The following is a 17,866-nucleotide window of genomic DNA, read 5'->3' on the forward strand; positions in this document are numbered from 1 at the left end:
GTAGGATAGGTAAATTCCATTGCAACAAACTTTGTGGTTATAACAAACAATTCAATGCAATTTTGTTCTAATAGGTACATTGCAAGAACTGACATGATAATTAAGATCCAACTGAAATTAATCATAGATAGAAAATTTTTATGAACTCATTACAGTTGTGGGTTTTCTTCCAAATGAACAACTTCATCTTTCATAAACATTTTACTTCGAATCGAAGACAAGCAATAAGAAGTCAATGTACACAATCCACCTCCTTCTACCTCTGATACCCAGGAGCTGTCCACAGAGTCTTTGCATTTTAGAGCTGGAAGAGCCTCAGGCATTGTGACTCCAACCCTTCCTCTTAGAGATGAAGAAAGGGAAGACCAAGTCACACGGTTGATGACAGAACAGGAAGGAAAATCCAGATGTCCTGACTGCCCAGTCCTCTCCTACTAGAGTATAAGTAGCCCCCACAGATCCCAAGCGCAGAATCAAATGGTTCTTCAGGGGTGAGTGTGAGCAACCATTCTTTTTACATAACAGATATGCCATGAAGTAAAAAGAAAAGGCCACATAAAGCATAAGACTTGAAATAAATGCCACTTGGCAACTTGAGTTACTCATTCCTTCTCTCCTGCAATTTAAGCTACAGGGTGGAAACATTTGAAAAGCCCAGTGCTACCCCAGCTTCCCTACCAAAATCTGACAAATTAAAAGCGGAGAGAAAATGTGATCCTCAGGTAGTCATGGGTAATTACTTGATACCTATCTAGATAGATCCAGTGTGGTTGACAATAAGTCAAGCAAGGCTGTTAAGGTCTTCTCAGATGATTTACTAAGCATCTGCTGCAGGTCTGCAACTGGGGTTGATATAGTCATTCTGTTATTCAAAAGACATATACTGAGCGCCTACTAGAAGCTAGAAGCTATGCCTGTCCTAGCAATACTAACATGAACAGACCGGGGAAGCAACACTAAAGCCATAATTACAGTGCTATACAATCAGTTGCTATGGGCACTACTCAGCTAGGTTGGGTCAGAGAAAGCTTTACAGCAGAAATGACATTGGGCTGAGTCTTGAAAGACAACCAGGAGTTTACCTAACGGAATAAGGGAAAGGAAGAGAAAATCATTCCAGGTAAGTGAATAGCATATGCAGAGGTAGGAAAGGGTGAGAAAAGCAGTCAGAGAGGGGATCCAGAGAATAAAGACAATATTATAAACATAAACTTTGTTTTTCACACCATCTAGCACAACGTGGGCAAAGTCAAGTGATTTTTTAAAACTAATAACAAAAAATCTACCTTCCGTGAGCAAGAGACTCACAAGAGACTACAAGCTGGTAACTGAGCCAGTCTGACCTTGAGAGTTCGCTTCAAACCAGAAAGAAAGAAATCTGTTCTTTTGCTTCCTGTATGTAGAGTCTTAGACACCTTTTCCAGCATTCAAAGTCCCCCCACAGTCTCCTCCCACAGACTTCTAGGATTTGCAGAGTCCAAACTGTGTCCTTATAAGGAGGGAAGGAAAAGTGTTTTAATGGTGCAATTAAATAGAGGAAGTTATGCACCCCCATGGTTACCATAAAATTTTGTCTCCTTTCCAAGCCCTTGGTATGCAGATTGTAATTTTTTGCTTTGGTAAGAGAAAGTGGGTGATAGGAAACAAGTTTCCACTACTTAAGAGCTGTGTGACTTCAGGGAAGTCACATAACCTCTCAGGACATCATTTTTCTTGTTGCGAACACCCTGCTAGTTTATTGTGAAGCTTAGACATGATGTGAGGGAGAGTACCTGTCAGAGAGTCTGGTCGATCCTCGACCTCCCATTCGGGCAGCTGCTGTACATTATTATTGTACATGTTATTGAGGACTTACCATGTGGAAGCCAGGAATACGGAAATAAATCTGAGCTGGACCTTGTTCTCTAGGACCTCACAACCTATAGTGGAGCTATAGAACAGACTCACATCCCTATACTCTAAGGAGAAAAGCAGTTACTACCAGGAGAAGAATACAGAGAAATGACTTGGGGAGCCGGGAGGACAGAGATTACCTGTACTGTGGAGGGAGTCGGTGGGGGAAAGAGAAAGGATTTGGGCCTGAGAATGAACAAGAGAAGTGTGTGAGCTGGGCACTTCCACCCTTTCTGATGTGGGTACGGCGAGTATCTGTCTGCCCCTCTCACAGATGAAATAAGAGAGGTTCGGAGAAGAGACACAACTCACTCAACTTGACACTCCTAATTACAGGCGAGCCAGGAGGAGAATTCAGAACTCGCCACCCCTTATCCAAAGAGGTCACCATTACCACATTCTACCTCCTCTAACTGGGGCCATTTGCAGATGCAGAAGACAGGCCAGGCCAGGGAAAGCAGCAGAAAGGAGGTGCTGGGGTCCCTGGCCCGGTCCCAGGTCGGGGCAGAGCAGGGACTCAGCCGCGGGGGGGCGCGGTCGTCGGGGCAGTGCCGGGGCGGGCCGGCGCGGGAGGGCAGGCCGAGGGGCGGGGAAGGGGCGCGGGCGGCTCTCCGGGGCTGTACGGGGCGCCCGCCCAGCCGCAGGCGCCTGCGCTCAGGCTCGCGGGCATGGGGCGCCCGACCCCGGAGCTGCCGCTGCTGGCGCTGCTGCTGCTGCTGCTGCCGCAAGCGCTGCGCGGGGCGCCCTGCCCCGAGCCCTGCCGCTGCCCGCCCGACGGCGCCCTGAGCTGCCCCGGCCCGCGGACGAACCTCTCCCGACTGTGAGTACCGTCGCCCCCGGGGCGCTCCGGGGCGCCTGGCCTCCCTACGCTTTGGCCCCCTTTAACTGGAAGCTGGGAGCAAGACGCTTCGCCCCACCAAACTCCACCACCTGTTAGGGTAACAAGAAGCCAAAGCTTGGTGGCTGTCTTCGCCGTCTGGGGCCCCAAGTTAGGATTGGGCCCCTCCTGCTGGCGCACCCTCCAGCCCCTGGCGGCCCGCTCTTTACCCCGGTTGGGCCTGTTGCGGGGAGCATGGAACTACTCAGAAGCCACAGGGCAAGGCCTCGCTCCCTGCGCTGCTGGAAGGAGACAGGGTGTGGTGCTCCTCAATCAACAACTGCCTTTGCCCAGAGAAGTGTTGGGTTGAGCCAGCCTGGTTGGCCAAGGTTACAGTGCTCTCTGACACCCTGTGGTCCTCTAGGAATGGAACCTATACTCCTGGGACATAGGCTCAGGCCTACGGCCAGGTGTGACCTGGTCACTCAACCAGGACTGCTGGCGGGTGCCTCCCACAACCACTGCCCACCTACACCTTAGTGAGCATATAAGCCACTGCTCCACCTCTGCTCCAGAGGGACTGGCAGTTCAATCTGCTTGCCTAATCCTTGTGTTCCTCCTCCTGCACCACCACCACCTTCCTACAGAGCTGGTTAAGGGAATTGTACACATCAGCAAGCAGGTGGGGGGAAGCTGTTTGCTGAAGCGATGGGGTGAAGAGGAGAAGGGGAGCCTTTAGACCTAGTGTATCAGAGTATCATCAGGTCTCCTTTCTTTGATTTAGCAAAAGGTACACACATTATATGATTCTATGTATATGAAATGTCCAGATAGACATAAAGGTAAATTAGTAGCTACCAGGTTGGGGTGAAGGCCAGGTGAGTGCTAATGGATGTGGCTTTTTGGGGTGATGAAAATGATCTCAAATTAGATTGTGGTGATAGTTGCACAACTCCATGAATATACTAAAAACCATTGCATTGTACACTTTCAATGGGTGAATTTTATGGTATATGAATTACATCTCAATAAGGTTGTTAAAAGAGAAAAGGAAAGGAAAGAAGAGTAGTATGTAAGTATCCAAAAGGCACCAGGCTGGCAGAGGTCTTGGTTTGTGTTCTCCCCATTAGAGGTGATGGAATTCCATGCTGGGGGAGGAAAGAGACCTGCCCTCCCCCATTTCCTTGGGCCCCCAGCAGTCTGTCAGGGGCCACTTCTTGCATGGGATTCCCTCCCCTTCTGAGGATCCGAGCCTCTCCCATGAAAGAGTTAGTGGCCCTCGGGGAATATTTGCAGTTGAGACACAGTTTAAAAGTTGAGGGGTTTATATTAATTGGTTTCCATTATCTTGGCTTAATTCCCTGAGAGTGAGGACCATGCTGATAGAATTTGTTTCAATCAATCAACAAATCCCCGGAAACTTTCTTCGGGGTCCCAGCACTTGTCCTTCCCTGACAAGCCTCCCTTCTGGCTCTTATGAATGATTGTGCCACTAACAGCCTTGCTCACTTGCCTGGTACTTATCATACAGATTACAAGAAACCGAGACCCAAAGACATGGGACAACCTGCCCAAGGTCCCACAGCTATTGAGTAGCAAAGACGGGACTTCATCTGTTAAATTATCTTTTTATATTTGCTTGTCTTTGTAAAAAAATTACCCCTTCCTTAATAATAATAATAATAATATATATATATATATATATATATATATATATATATGTGCCCAGCAAAGTTGGCACTGAGTGGAGAAAGCCCTGGTGGGAGGCAGGAATGGGTGGGCCAAATTCCCTCTCCTTTTAGATTCAGCTTTTCACCGAGAGTCTCAGCAGTTCTTGCCGCCATACCCATGTTGGCCTCAGGAGGGTACCTCTTCCCTGGAGAAGGCTGAAGTGAAAAGAACAAAACAAATTCCCTCGCTGCCCTGCAGCACAGTTTAGAGAGGCCTAGAACCCCTCAAAAAGATTTTACAGGGCTGACTAGGTTTGGGGGTAGAGGGCACAATATCAGTACTGCTAGCATGCAGAAGCTGGCTAGTCCAGCTCCCAAAAAGGAGCTAGTTGTCCAGGCTCTGAAGTCCTTCCCATCCCTGAGGGATTCTGGAGAATCCTTGACTTTCTCCCTTTACATGCACTATCCTGGCATCCACACCAGGAGCATCTTCTCCTAGACATTTGGACCCCTTAGGTCAGCAAGTGTGCAGACACTCACAAGGTCGGGCTTCCTGAGGATTGTTTCATTGAGAGATGACCTCATCCTTCAAGTGAAAACCCTATGGAGGTGGAGCCTTCTTTAGCATGATATGGTGACTTCAACATCAATATGACAAGAGAGATGCATAAGAAGGAATAGGAGGGTAGTTATTTTAAGGCAATAACTTTTTCAGCATGATATGGTGACTTCAACATCAATATGATGAGAGATGCATCAGAAGGAATAGGACGGTAGTTATTTTAAGGCAATGGTCCTCAAAGTGTGGTTCCAGACCAACAGCATCAGCAACGCCTGGGAAATGTTAGAAAAGTACATTCAGCCCACCTCCCGACCTCCTGAATCAGAAACTCTGAGGGCGGGCCCAGCAGTCTATGGTTCAACAAGCTCCCCAGGTGATTCTGATGCACAGTCAAGTCTGAGACCCAATGTATTGCTCTCCATGGAGGATAATCTTCTGGAAGGCAAGAAATATGTTTAAACTTCCTTGTGCCATTCACTTCCCTTCCCCATGCCCTCCACCCCACACACATCCACAATACCTACTTATTGCAAAGGCAGCTGTGATCAAATCAAAATCACAAACTCTGAGACATATGGAAAATAAACAGGATCAAGAAAAGGTGGGGTTTTTTTTTTTTTGACCTTCAAAGGGGAACAGAGGAAGGAATCCATGGAAAGGACAGACTGAAGATACAAGGGATGGGGAGGAATAATAGTTGATGGAGTAAGACCTCAGTGGGGTGGGAGGAGAGCATCAGTCCCAGATCAGAGGGGAAGGAAGGGTTAATCTTAGAAAGAAAGGGATAATTCGGAGTCCTGGGGGAAGAAGACAGGTGGGTAAAGGTGTAAGTTCACAGTGAGGTGAACGATAGGAAAGTGAACAGGTTCATACTGAAACCCTCTCTTCTTGATGATAAATGAATGAAATGGTAAATAGTAATTACAAGATAGAAAAATGCTATGAATAACAAGTTATCAGGAATTTGTAAAAAGAAGACAGCTGAAATTATGAGATAAGGCTTCTGGAAGAGGAGGGATGTGGTCTTGCACTAAATTATCCACAGGGTTTGACTCTGCAAAGAGAAGGGGAGAACTCTTGGTTCTAGTGGTTAGAGGAGGTAAGTACCAAGGAGCACCTTGGAAATTCATCAGTCCCTCAACAGATGCTAGTTTATGTTTTAATCATTTCAAGGCTTTGTAGTCCTGCCTTCTAAGACTTCCATCTAAAGTCCCCTATTTGGTTAAAAAAGAAATATGGATAATAATTGCATATCATGTACAAGCCCACTGCTTGCAAATTTTGAAAATGGTATTGTTTAATCGTTCATATCTTTCCACCTCTTCCATATTTTATTAAAAACTTAGGTATTTAAAATCTAGAATGTGATACAAAAAATAGCCTCCCATGTGTTCATTCATTTTAATTGGGGAAAAAAAGTAAAAGAAAAATTTGATTTTGAAAATTTCCTTTTCTTATTAGTTCCAGACAACTGGAAGGAGGAAGAGAGAAAAAAAAATCTCACCTTGTCCATGGTTATATAAAGATCTTTGTCTCTATGACAACAGAAAGGTTGATCTGCTTGATATGGAAACAGCTTCTGAAAAACCTGTTAGTAAGAAAATGCTAATAATAATTATGGCAATTTATTTTTTGCATGTTGTGCCTACTGAACAGATTTAACTTTTAGACTTTATTATAAGACACCATCCAGAGACTTCGGAAGAATAAAACAGGCTGTATCCATCAGTCCAGTGTCCATAGGAAGATGTTAGTCTCCTGACATCTTTCCTGAATGTCTTTCTCCTTCTACCTCCTTCAGTGCAAATGAGGGTCCAGAACAGTCTTCAAAGCTGTAGAGGGATATACAGGTGGAGGATGTAATCCTTGTCCTTGAGGAGCCCACATGTAGGTGGAAACACACCCAAGAGACTGGTGTAGGTGGGGAAAGAGGTAACAAGGTTCTAAGGAATTCAGAGAATAGATCAATCACTATGGATTGAAATCTCCAAGGGCTTCATGGGCCAAGGGTCATGAGGCTGAACCTTGAAGGAGAGAAGGGAAGAAGAGTCCAGGTGCAAGAACCACAGGTTAGAGTAGACTAGAGATTCCTTGCTGAGAAGCAAATACGGTTGAATGGATTCTTCCCTTTTTATGCCTCTCGCAGACTCTTTGGGGAATATTTTTTTTTTAAGAGACAATATAAAGTCATCAGAAATATTGGATTAAAATACCCAGAGGGTTGTGCAAAAACAAAAAATCCCCATATGTAGCTCCTGACTAATAAACTTTCAATCAAAGTCACTCTTGGACAGTCAATTACAAAGGCATTAAGTAAAAATCATGATGTGGAGCCACTTCCCCATGAAGCGTTTCCCAATGTCCCCTCCCTCCCATACACACATGCTTGCTTTGATACCTTGTGCTTCCACATATTTTCGTACATATCCCTCCATAACGTAACCATTTATTCAATGTGTGCCTCTTCTGCTAAAGCAGGGTTTCTCAACCTCAGCACAATTGACATTTGGGGCCAGATAATCATTTCTTGTGGAGGGCTATTTTGTAGACTGTAGGATGTTTAGCAGCATCCCTGGCCTCCACCCACTAGATGCCAGTAGCACCGCCCTCCCAAATTATGATAACCAAAAATGTCTCTAGACATTTGCCAAATGCCCCCTGGGTTTTGAATCTTGTGCTAAAGTGAGAACCACTTGAAGAGGTCTTATTCAACTCATGATTCCCAGAATTTCACAGGTAGTATGATTAAAGTGTTTATTGAGCTACATGATGATCAAACTGAGTAGACAGCTGAATAGGAATAATGAACCAGTGCAAAAAGGAAGCACGTATATTAGTTAGCATGTACCACATCTAAGTGTCATTTTAAAAATCTCCATCCTAGAATAGGCAGGCAAGGGGTGCTGTGGGTAGTGGAGGGAGTTCTTTGTGTTATATCAACATCCAGGTCCCATATTTTGCAGACCCCCCAGGCTGTCCTTTGAACAGGCCATAGTAAACATATCAGCTTCAGAGAAGCAAGACTGGAAGCTTACCTATATTAGTATATAGTATATCCCAACCAGGTTTTTCTAATTTTTGTTGTTTTTAACTCACTCATTGGAGAAAAATCAGTCCCCAGCCCAGGATCCATAAAAACAAAACAACACAACTACCAAGGCCGCTTGAATTGAGACTAGTGGGTTCCCAGTCCAGGACACCAGGTAAGATCCACAGGACAGAGGGAAGCCTACCAAGTTCTTGCAAGTAAGACAGTTTGGCCCTCCCCTCAGCTTCCCTGCAGCTGAGAGAAACAAAAAAATCTCAGAATTCAGAAAGCTCATGTCCTGCCTCCCTACCCTACCCTCCACCAAAAAGCCACAGGCCCGAGGTAGAGGCTGATCTGGAACCCTCAGTTCTGACTCAGCTCTCCTTCAAGGCAGTTCTTAAACCTGGCTGTGCCTACAGACTCCTTAGAGGAAGCTTTGCAAGGACCAGATTTTATTAGTTTAAAAATCATCCTTTTGGAGAAAGTGAATGATAGCCCCAGCAGGACACTAAAAAAGCAAGCAGCAGAGTTCCCAAAATCTCAGTGGAAGTCTAGAGCCAAAAGGTTTTGCATACAGATCCCTTTGGCATTGGACCCAGCCCCCCGCTTGGAGAGCAATAATTCCTTGGGTTTTCTGCCTTATTCTTTTTTCATTTTAAAAGCAGTAAGTTAGATTAATTTAGGGCTCTAGTTCTGCTCTTTTACCCACCTCTATCTTCTTCCCAAGCCCCTCAATTTGGCTTCTTTTCATGTCTTTAAATGAGGCACAAAAGCCTTCTTTCCAAAACATAATCTCCCAGAGTGGCTGCACCAGACGGTGTCTTGGCCACGTGTAACTCTGCTCTTACACATGGCACTTTAAAGCCAGTTGAGTCACGGTGGTGGAGAACAGCCCTGCTGTTCACTTCTAGACCCAAGAGGATTGGCTCCATGGGAGCATGAGTTCTGTCCTGGCAGTTCCCCTTGGTGTGCAAAAAAATCACATTTAATGCAAATTTTAGTAAATTTCCCACCAGCTAATTTTTTTTCCTAAGAAGAGAATTAAAATAATCCCACCCCAGGCAGGCGGGCTCTCTGACTTGGTGGGCAGCTTCTAGCAGCTTCTCCACATAGTCTTCATTTACTCACAGCTTCTGCCTCACTGAGAGATGACACCCCCTTCCAGCCAGCGAACTCACAGCTGCTCTCTGTGTGGCCCTGAACTACAGCTCTTTAATGCCACCTGAGCCAAATTCAGAAAAGCCCAATTTATAAGTAAAACTCAACTTTCAGAATGAAGGTTTTACCCCTTGCTGCTGTTGAATCTGTCCTTGACTCTGATGAAATGAGGTGACTCCTGGGTTCCTAATTCTACCTCATGAGCAGCAGCAGATAGCATTTCTGAGCCCATAGGGGTGGAGATGCTCTGGTATGACAGGGTAGGGTCCAATACAGCCCCCAAATTATCTGAATTGATCAACAGGACAAAGATCGGACAGACCTGAGTTCTACCCCCAGGTCCCCTTCCCTAATTTGCACTGTGGGTTCGGGCTAGTGATAAAACCTCTGTGCCGTCTGTAAAAGGGGCGTGATGATTCCTACCCCTGACTTGGGTTGACTGTGGTGAAGATAAATGAGACAATAGAGCCAAAAGTACTCGGAAACGCAGAGAAGACTGAAAATCCCATAGCCCATATATGAGGTTGAACAGTAAATATCTGTCATCCAAAGGGTAAGCCTGATGGAATAGTTTTGTTCCTGGGAGGTGTTAATTGGAGAAAATGACCCACTAGGTCTTCTCAACCTGGAAGGTGAATAAGTTAGAATCCCAAAATAGCAGAGCTCATTATTGCCTGAAGTCTGATACGCTGGTCTTTCCATCCCAGGCTGAGGTGCCTATCGGACATGCCACCTAATACCTGATTAGAGGCTGTTTTCTTATCGTTCAGTTGGGTCAGTCCTACCTGCCAAGCTATAGCATCCAAGCCAATTCTGGATCCTTTCTTTTCCCCATTCCCCATCCCTAAGCCTCAGGCAGGACACATAGAAAACCTTCAGGTCAGACTTGTTGACCACTCAGGAACTATGTACTGAAATGGACTAGACAATGTGCAGGATCCAATGACACCGCCCCTGCCCTCCAGTAGCTTATAGTCTTCTGGCTGTAGGAGAGAGAGGACCAGTTCTCAGATTACTGCAGGGAAACGCAGAAGGGAATAAAAGCCAGATAAAGGTTATAAACAAAGTCTGGTAGCAGTTCAGAGGAGGGAGTGGTCCCTTCTAGCAGAGTAACAAAGAAACCTTGGTGGAGGTATCATTTGAGCTGTAGTTCTTTAAACCTCACTCTCTACAGGGGCAGTCGGGCTAATGTGGTTATTCTCTAAGCTCAGTCTTGGCCTTCGACATCAGGTTGAGAGACCACTGGGGAATCATTATTCAGAGGCTTCTCCTCTCTCAGTGACCGCCAGCACCTACTCCATCGTATTATGATAGTCAATGGAATAGTAGATTACTTCCCCTGGAAACCTTGGGTGTAAGGATTTTCTCATTTGCAAGCACCAGAAATCAGCCCTGACAAATTTAACCATAACAGATGAATTTAATAGAAGAATAAGGAGGTAGAAGGATGTAGGCAAGATCTAGAGAGAATTTGGCATTTTAACAGCAAGAGATCAGGGAACTTCTCTTTAGATTCCACCTTTACAATGAATCAGCTCCAAAGACTCCTTCTGTCTGTTCTATTACATGTTGTAAATTCCCAAGAGAGAGAATCAGATCACCCCAAGCCCTGCCCTCAGGGCCGAAGCATAGGAGCGCAGTCAAAGAGATGCTTGACTCTGATGCAACCAGCAATAAGATGCTTCCAGAGAAGGGCAGTTTTTTTTTTTTTTTTTGGTGAGGAAGATTAGCCCTGAGCTAACATCCACTGCCAATCCTCCTCTTTTGGCTGAGGAAGATTGGCCCTGAGCTAACATCTGTGCCTATCTTCCTCTACTTTGTATGCAGGGCGTCTGCTTAGATGTGGCTTGATAAGCGGTGCACAGGTCTGTGCCTGGGCTCCAAACCAGCGAACCCCAGGCTGCTGGAGCTGAACTCGGGAACTTAACGGCTATGCCACCAGACCGGCCCCAGAGAAGGGCATTTTTGAGCCAAGCAAACACACAGATTGGTGTCTGATGAGTTTGTGAGAAGTGAAGGCACACATGCCAGTAATTCCAGGCACTTCAAACCCATCCTCAGATGAATTAAAAGTACAGTCATGCATCACTTAACAATAGGATATGTTCTGAGAAATGCATTGTTAGGTGATTTTGTCATTGTGCAAACATCATAGAGTGTATGTACACAAACCTAGATGGTATAGCCTACTACACATCTAGGCTGTATGGTACTAACCTTATGGGACCACCATCGTATAGTCCATCATTGACTGAAATGTCCTTGTGCAGTGCATGACTGTATGTGGTGTATCAGCTGCAACCAGCTTTTACAGGCTCACTAAAAAAAAGGAAAAAAGTTTTTTAAGTGTCTGGAAACAGAAGCTTGTAATGAAAGAGCTTCCTGAAGCATATCTGCAATGTCACTGCCCTGACAACACAATATTCTCTGCTTCTAAAAATTATTTTTGAGAAATCATTACAGATGATGTAACATTCCCCCAGGAGAATTCAACATGTAGTTTTATCTACCAAAGTTATTCTTGTCATGTTATATTATTGCTAGAAGAATTCTAGTTTAGGTGGTAAAGTTTGGGTTATTTTGCTTTATGTCTTTAGGAAACTTGAAATGGGTTTTGAGGAAGGGCTTAGATGTGTTTACCATTTTCCTCTGAGGCTTTATATTTTTAATTTAGTTATTGCACAAATGACTTGGAAAATCCATTATCCAGGGACTCTTCTTGAACATCTTGGTTCACATTATAATTCCTGAACTCCTCACAGCTTCTTGGGTGTCTGGAAAGGCTGTCTTGGAAGAGAGTCACTCAGATTGCACTTTCCAATGGGCGAGTTCCAACTGAGTGAACTTTTTAAAATCAATGTGCAAATGAGAACTCTGCAGAATGGCTCTCTAGAGTTGAAATATTTAATGGAAGGTTGTCCTTTATCATTTCTTTAAAAGACTATGAGGCAAGGCCTCTAAGAGATACCTGAACTCTTAAGAAAGGTACCAAGGAGGAGTGTTTACCCTCCCTCTCAGTTGTCTTATGTATAATCATTGGAGAGTCAAGAGTCAGAGACAAGTCATAAGCATTTTATAGACTGAAGGGTGACCCATGACAAAAAGAAGAGCCCATTCCAAAGTACGGAACCCACCCTTCTAACCTCTGCAACACTCTCCCAACCCTCCTCCCCGCAAGGAAGTAGAGTTGTCATTGGACATAGCTCGGGTAGCTTGAATCTTTCACAGTAAGCAGATGTGAATTAACAGTACCTATTGAGCTCTTATCTTGTCCTAGATGCCACGTTAGTACTACATAAATATTTTCTTATTTAATCCCAGATGTCTCTGGGGTAGTTAGTATCATCATCATTTTACAGATGTGGAATGATGCTGTGATTTGAACCCAGGCAATCTGGCTCCAGAGCCTGTACCCTTCACCACCCTACTATGCTGCTTCCAGAGAGAAAGCACATGCAATTGGTGAGCAAGACACATTCCATAAAGTACATTATGCCTAAGATAGACCTTTCACCAAAGACAGAATCTGACCAGCGGAGAAGGGTGAATGTGCTAGATGGTGGTGACAGTGTGAATGAAGGCAGGAAAGTGCAAGGCAAGTTCAGGAAACATAATAGTCTAATTTGTCTAAGGAGGTGCTGTCCAGTAGAAATGTAATGTGAGTCACATGTGTAATTTTAATTTTCTAATAGCTATATTTTAAAAGTTTTATAAGGTGAAATCAGTTTTAACAAAATATTTTATTTAATCCAATATGTATAAAATATTATCATTTCAACATGTAATCAATTACTAATGAGATACTTTACATTCTTTTTCTTGCCAAGTCTTCAACATCTGGTGTGTATTTTACACTTACAGTGCATCTCAATTCAAATTGGCCATATTTCAAGTGCTCAAAGGCCACATATGGCTAGTGGCTGCCTTATTGGACAGCACAAGTTTAGTGTATTGGTTATATGAGGGCAATAGTGGGTAATAGGACTCCAAATAAAGGCTCAAATGAAGTTTGAGCCTTTATTTGGAGGGCCTTGAATGCAAGTCTGAGACATGTGTAGATAAGTAGATAGGCCAAGGGGAGAGACAGAAGATATCCGAGTATAAGAGTGACATAGTGGGAGTCATCAGAAATATTAATCTAGACGGGGCAGAGGAAACTCAGGATGGGGTGAGGGGAAACCAATTCAGGGACTATAGAATAGTCAAGGTGGAGAAAAGAATGGCCAAGAAGAGTGGCAGTGGGAAAAGAATTAAGGGGCTGGAAGCAAGAGACACTGTAAAGTCAGAATCCACCAGAAACTGCATGTTCAATGGTGGAACAGAGGAAACGTTCATATAGAGCACCTGGTAAATTCTCAAATAATAAATAGTGCATGAAAAAACTGAATAGTTATTAAGGGCTAAGGAGGACAGAGAAGAAAAAGAAAACCCACTCCAGTAGGCTTTGCAGCTTCACAGAGGAACAGGAATTTGAGCTGCATCTTTCAAGTTGAAGATCATGAACACATGCCCTCAAGAAGCTGATGGCTCTATCAGAAAGCTAGGTTTTCACACCAGAAAATAGGGTAGCAGAGTGTAACACAACCCCAAAGGAATAGTACTTGTGTGATTTGATAAGGACACAGCCCCGGACCAGGAATGAAGTCACCTATGTTCTAGCCCAGATCTGCGTCTGATTTGCTATGTGGTTTCAGGAAAGTCATGTCACTTTTCCTAAGTTAAGATTCTCCATCTGCAAAGTGTGGGGTTGGACCAAACCACCTGCTGCAGTGGCCCTTGCACTCTGACTCCTCGAGTCCAATGAAATCCGTGCTTAAAGGAGTAGTCAAACAATAATCAAAACCACCTGGATTTATTTTTAAGGCACATTCCAAATGTTTCTGATGTAAAACTTAACTCACTGAATGTTCATCTATACTGACTTCATATTTTAGTTAACATTGAAGTCTCAGCTCCCTCTAGGTAAATGTTGAAGACAAGAGGCCAATAAATGAAGACATACCCAGTAACGAAGTTACCAAATAGATCAATGCATTTGAAAGCATGAAGTTTTAAAATCATTTGAAAAGAGGAAAGGCATTTTTATTTCATTCCAAGATGAAAGCAGGGTTTTATAATTACTGAGCAGCTTTGAAAAGAACAAAGAAATTCTTAAGTCTCTGTTAAATGTAGAACAAGGTCTTATGTAATAAATACAAAAACATTAACATTTTTTTGAACTTAAATAAGGTTATGCTTCCCCTTCCCATTTCAACAAGTTCATTAGGCAAAAAAGCCTTGACCGACCATCTCTCATTTCTCTCTTTTTCCCTCCCTCTGATTTTGTAGTGTTTTAAAAATTCAGCATGTGTAGCTCCATCAATAAACTAATCATCTGTGAAAGATGGGTGGATGTTTGTAGCTTTCTTAAATCAATAATATGGATGGCTTTTCTAAACAATTAGAAGAAAGGGAATAAAAATATTTTATTTCTGCTGTGATGGGCAGAAGGAAAGGTAAAAGCTCCAGCAAGGTGACCAAAGACCCTACCCAGGCTTTAGGGATTCCAGATCAGTGCTCAGTTTCTTCCCTGGCTCTCTTCTCCCTCTGGCCCTGCTCAGCATGTGCGCTTCAGAAGGTGGTCCTGCCCTGGGAACCATTATGCACTCCAAGCTTCTCAAAACCAAGGGGAGGTGAGGAACCTACAGTTGTAACTGGTTATGCAATACCTGCCTTTAAAAGAAGCAAGTGTGTCAATTGAACCATATTTTCCATTTACCTAGGAAGTTTGCTATTTAAAGGAACCTTTCATCCAATCCTTGTGTAGAATGAAGAACTCTTTGATAGCACAAACGTCTCCCAATTGACAGGTTTTAGTAAGCAAAGATTTCCAAATTTTGGGCTTCCTTGAAGGGGGGCACAGAGCCCTCATGATTCTGAAACTCTCCAGTTAACATTATTTTGAAGGTTTATTAACAAGCCAGTGAGCTGGACAAACTGGTTCCTTCTAAGGTCATCTGTGTTATTAAAGTCAGAAGAAAACAAGAAGGGGCCCAAGCCCCACCCTTGAGTACTCAAGAGATGTTAGGAACAATTAGGAAGGACTTGATAACGTGGCATCATCCTCTTCAAGGTAATTGGGTTTATCTGAATGCTATTTGCTCTTATTTGTAGATTACCCCCTGTTGCTTGGCTCTGATATAAGGTGCACTGGTGGCTTGGCAATTGGGGCTGACTGGGAAGAGCACTGAGTCAGGGGCCCAGGTAAAATAGCTGATGGGAAGGAACTCTGAAGGTGGGATGGCCCTTCTGAGTAGTCCCACCTTGAGGCCAAGAGGCCCTGCCTTTATTGTATGCATTGACCAGTCATTGGATGAGGGCTACCCACCAGAGAAGACATGATCTTGGGTAAGGTAGAAATCTTAGGCTGAGAGTAATTCCAGGACAGCAACTCAGCTGAGAGCTTCAGCGGCCCACTCTCCCAGCAGCTGGGGGAATGAGTGCCTCAGTCCTAAAGGGTGATTTTTGGAGGTGCACCACAGCATCCACTACAGGAACTAACCCAACTGCACAGTTTAGCCCTAGAACAGGGTCCCCATCTGTCCCAGGGGGCTCAGTTTGAAAGAACCCAGCAGAGAGATACTAGGTTGAACCTAACCAGACAGCAACTAGGAACCGTTGTGGGTTAACAGTGTCTCCTAAGGGGCAGAGATACAGCAATCAGGATCTGGTGATTGAGATGAAGGGAAGGCAGGGGCTCCACTCCTAGATGGACTCCAGCGAGACCAGGCAGGCTAAAGGATAAGGAATCAAGGCACAAACAAGCACCAGCTTGGTGTGGGGGGAGCAAGGATAATTCAAAGCACTGCAGGTACACTCCTGCCCTCCAAATATTGTTGGGTTCAGTGTAGACAATTCAGAGAGACACAGGGCTTCACCAGAGTCATGACTAATCACAAGATCCCAGAACTAGGGTGAGCACTTAATTCCAATCCTAAGGGGTAGAGACTGCTTCTACTTCAACTTTAACCCATAACTAGAAGGCTTTGAGGACTTGTAAGTGGGATTCATTAATAGATGGAGGTTCCAGAACTGCTGAAACCAAGGCAGCCTTTCTCATTCCATCTCAGTATTTGTTTCAACATTGTGACGAAAGTACTTGGGCAAGGTGGGATGTGGCCATAATCCAGGTGTCACCTGTGTTACATCATCCATTCACTTAAAAGTCAAAGTTTAAAACTGTAAAAAAAAACTGTGAAAATGTAATAAATATAAGTAGCTGCATGGTTCCACAGCCATAGTCATCCACAGCCATCTCACTCACGATTCAAGAGGCAGAGAGAACTCTCATCCTGCAAGTTCAGCCTCACATCTGCCCAGTAACGCTGGTTCTTTATCACCATCTGAGATGCAGAATTTGGGAGTGTCACCCTCTTTGGCTGAGCCAGAAAAGGGCTCTGCCGCTCTTTCATTTTTCTTTGCTTTAGGCACAGGTTTCATGCCCTTTCTAGACCCTGAACTGCAGAGCTGCTGAACTGTCCTTGCCTTTGGCTTTGTTTCCCCATTCTCCTTGGGGTCTGCTCTCTAGCAAATGATATTGACTAGACCTTTCCACATGAGTTCACAAAATCCTTGGAATACATGTGTGCCTAACTTCAAAAACCAAAAGGAAGAAAAGAAGGGAGGAGCAGGGGAAGAAGAGAGGGAAGGAGGAACTCAACACCTCAGAATAAAACTTTTTTCTCTTCTATTTACCTCTCAGGTACAGAGAGCTAAGTTGATCATGCTTCATTCAAGTAATATTATCATTGGCCCATTCAATGTCCTTCTCTGCTTTTAGTTATTTATTTTATCCCCTTCTCCCACTTCCTTCTGATTCACCATAAGCAGCCATCCTAATGTATGTTTATATGTTTTCCTTTAAAATGTCTGTTTAGTGTGCATGTATTTTAATTCTGCATGTGGTATTTAATATATATCATTAATTTCTTACTTGTTTCTCAGAACTATGATTCTAAGATCCACGCATGCTGCTCTGTGTGCCTTTAGACTCTTGCCTCTAACTGCTGACCTACTAGTTAAGTGTTTACCATCCACATTTACCATTGCCTCACTCAGGTTGCCTCCCAGGTTGCCTCCAATCCCCCCTGATGCCACAATGCTGTGAAGAAAATCCTTTTGTACAGCTTCCCTTAAGTATCAGTGTGAGAATTTCTCTGGGATATATACACAGGAGTAGAACAGCAGGGTTATTGAGAGAATGTTCACATTGCTAAAAGTTTCTAGCTTCATGGAAAGAACCATAAAAGCATCCATCAGACAAGGAAGCACCTTCAAAGGTAGTACATTCAAATCATTATTAGCAAATCACAGGCCACATGAACAAACAAGTATAAATACAGGAAACAGACACTTCAATGCTGCCAACTGAAGATGAATCAGAAATGAAGCCGTCTCTAAAATAAAAATATGTCAGTTAGTGGGAAAAACAGTTTTGGATTCATAGAAACACATTCTCCACATCACTTCGTGAGAATACGTCTGTTATGAAAAGTTCAGTGCACCTGCTTCACCCCACCACTCTCCATTCTGTGGCTCCCAGACCTTTCTTGCCCCAACTACATCCACAAAGCTACCTGCTGTTCGCTCAGTGGCTCTTTTATGATGAGGACTCTATTTTTACTCTCATCACCACTGCCTTTCTTGCTCTGCAGCATCAACATCAACTCTGCAAAATTTCATCTTGCACCAGGGCTGTT

The 17,866-nt window shown here is 44.0% G+C and overlaps 1 protein-coding gene across 1 annotated transcript in view; it reads left to right on the forward strand.

Moving 5' to 3' along the window:
- Positions 1–2,467: 2,467 nt before the first annotated feature.
- LHCGR (luteinizing hormone/choriogonadotropin receptor) overlaps positions 2,468–17,866 on the forward strand; it is a 53,619-nt gene continuing 38,220 nt past the window's right edge. Inside the window, exon 1 of the mRNA XM_014847909.3 lies at positions 2,468–2,713. Coding sequence (XP_014703395.2) covers positions 2,562–2,713 — 152 coding nt within the window. The 5' untranslated portion in view covers positions 2,468–2,561. The remainder of the gene's footprint in view (positions 2,714–17,866) is intronic.

Source organism: Equus asinus, chromosome 6, assembly GCF_041296235.1.
Source record: "Equus asinus isolate D_3611 breed Donkey chromosome 6, EquAss-T2T_v2, whole genome shotgun sequence".
NCBI lineage: Eukaryota > Metazoa > Chordata > Mammalia > Perissodactyla > Equidae > Equus > Equus asinus.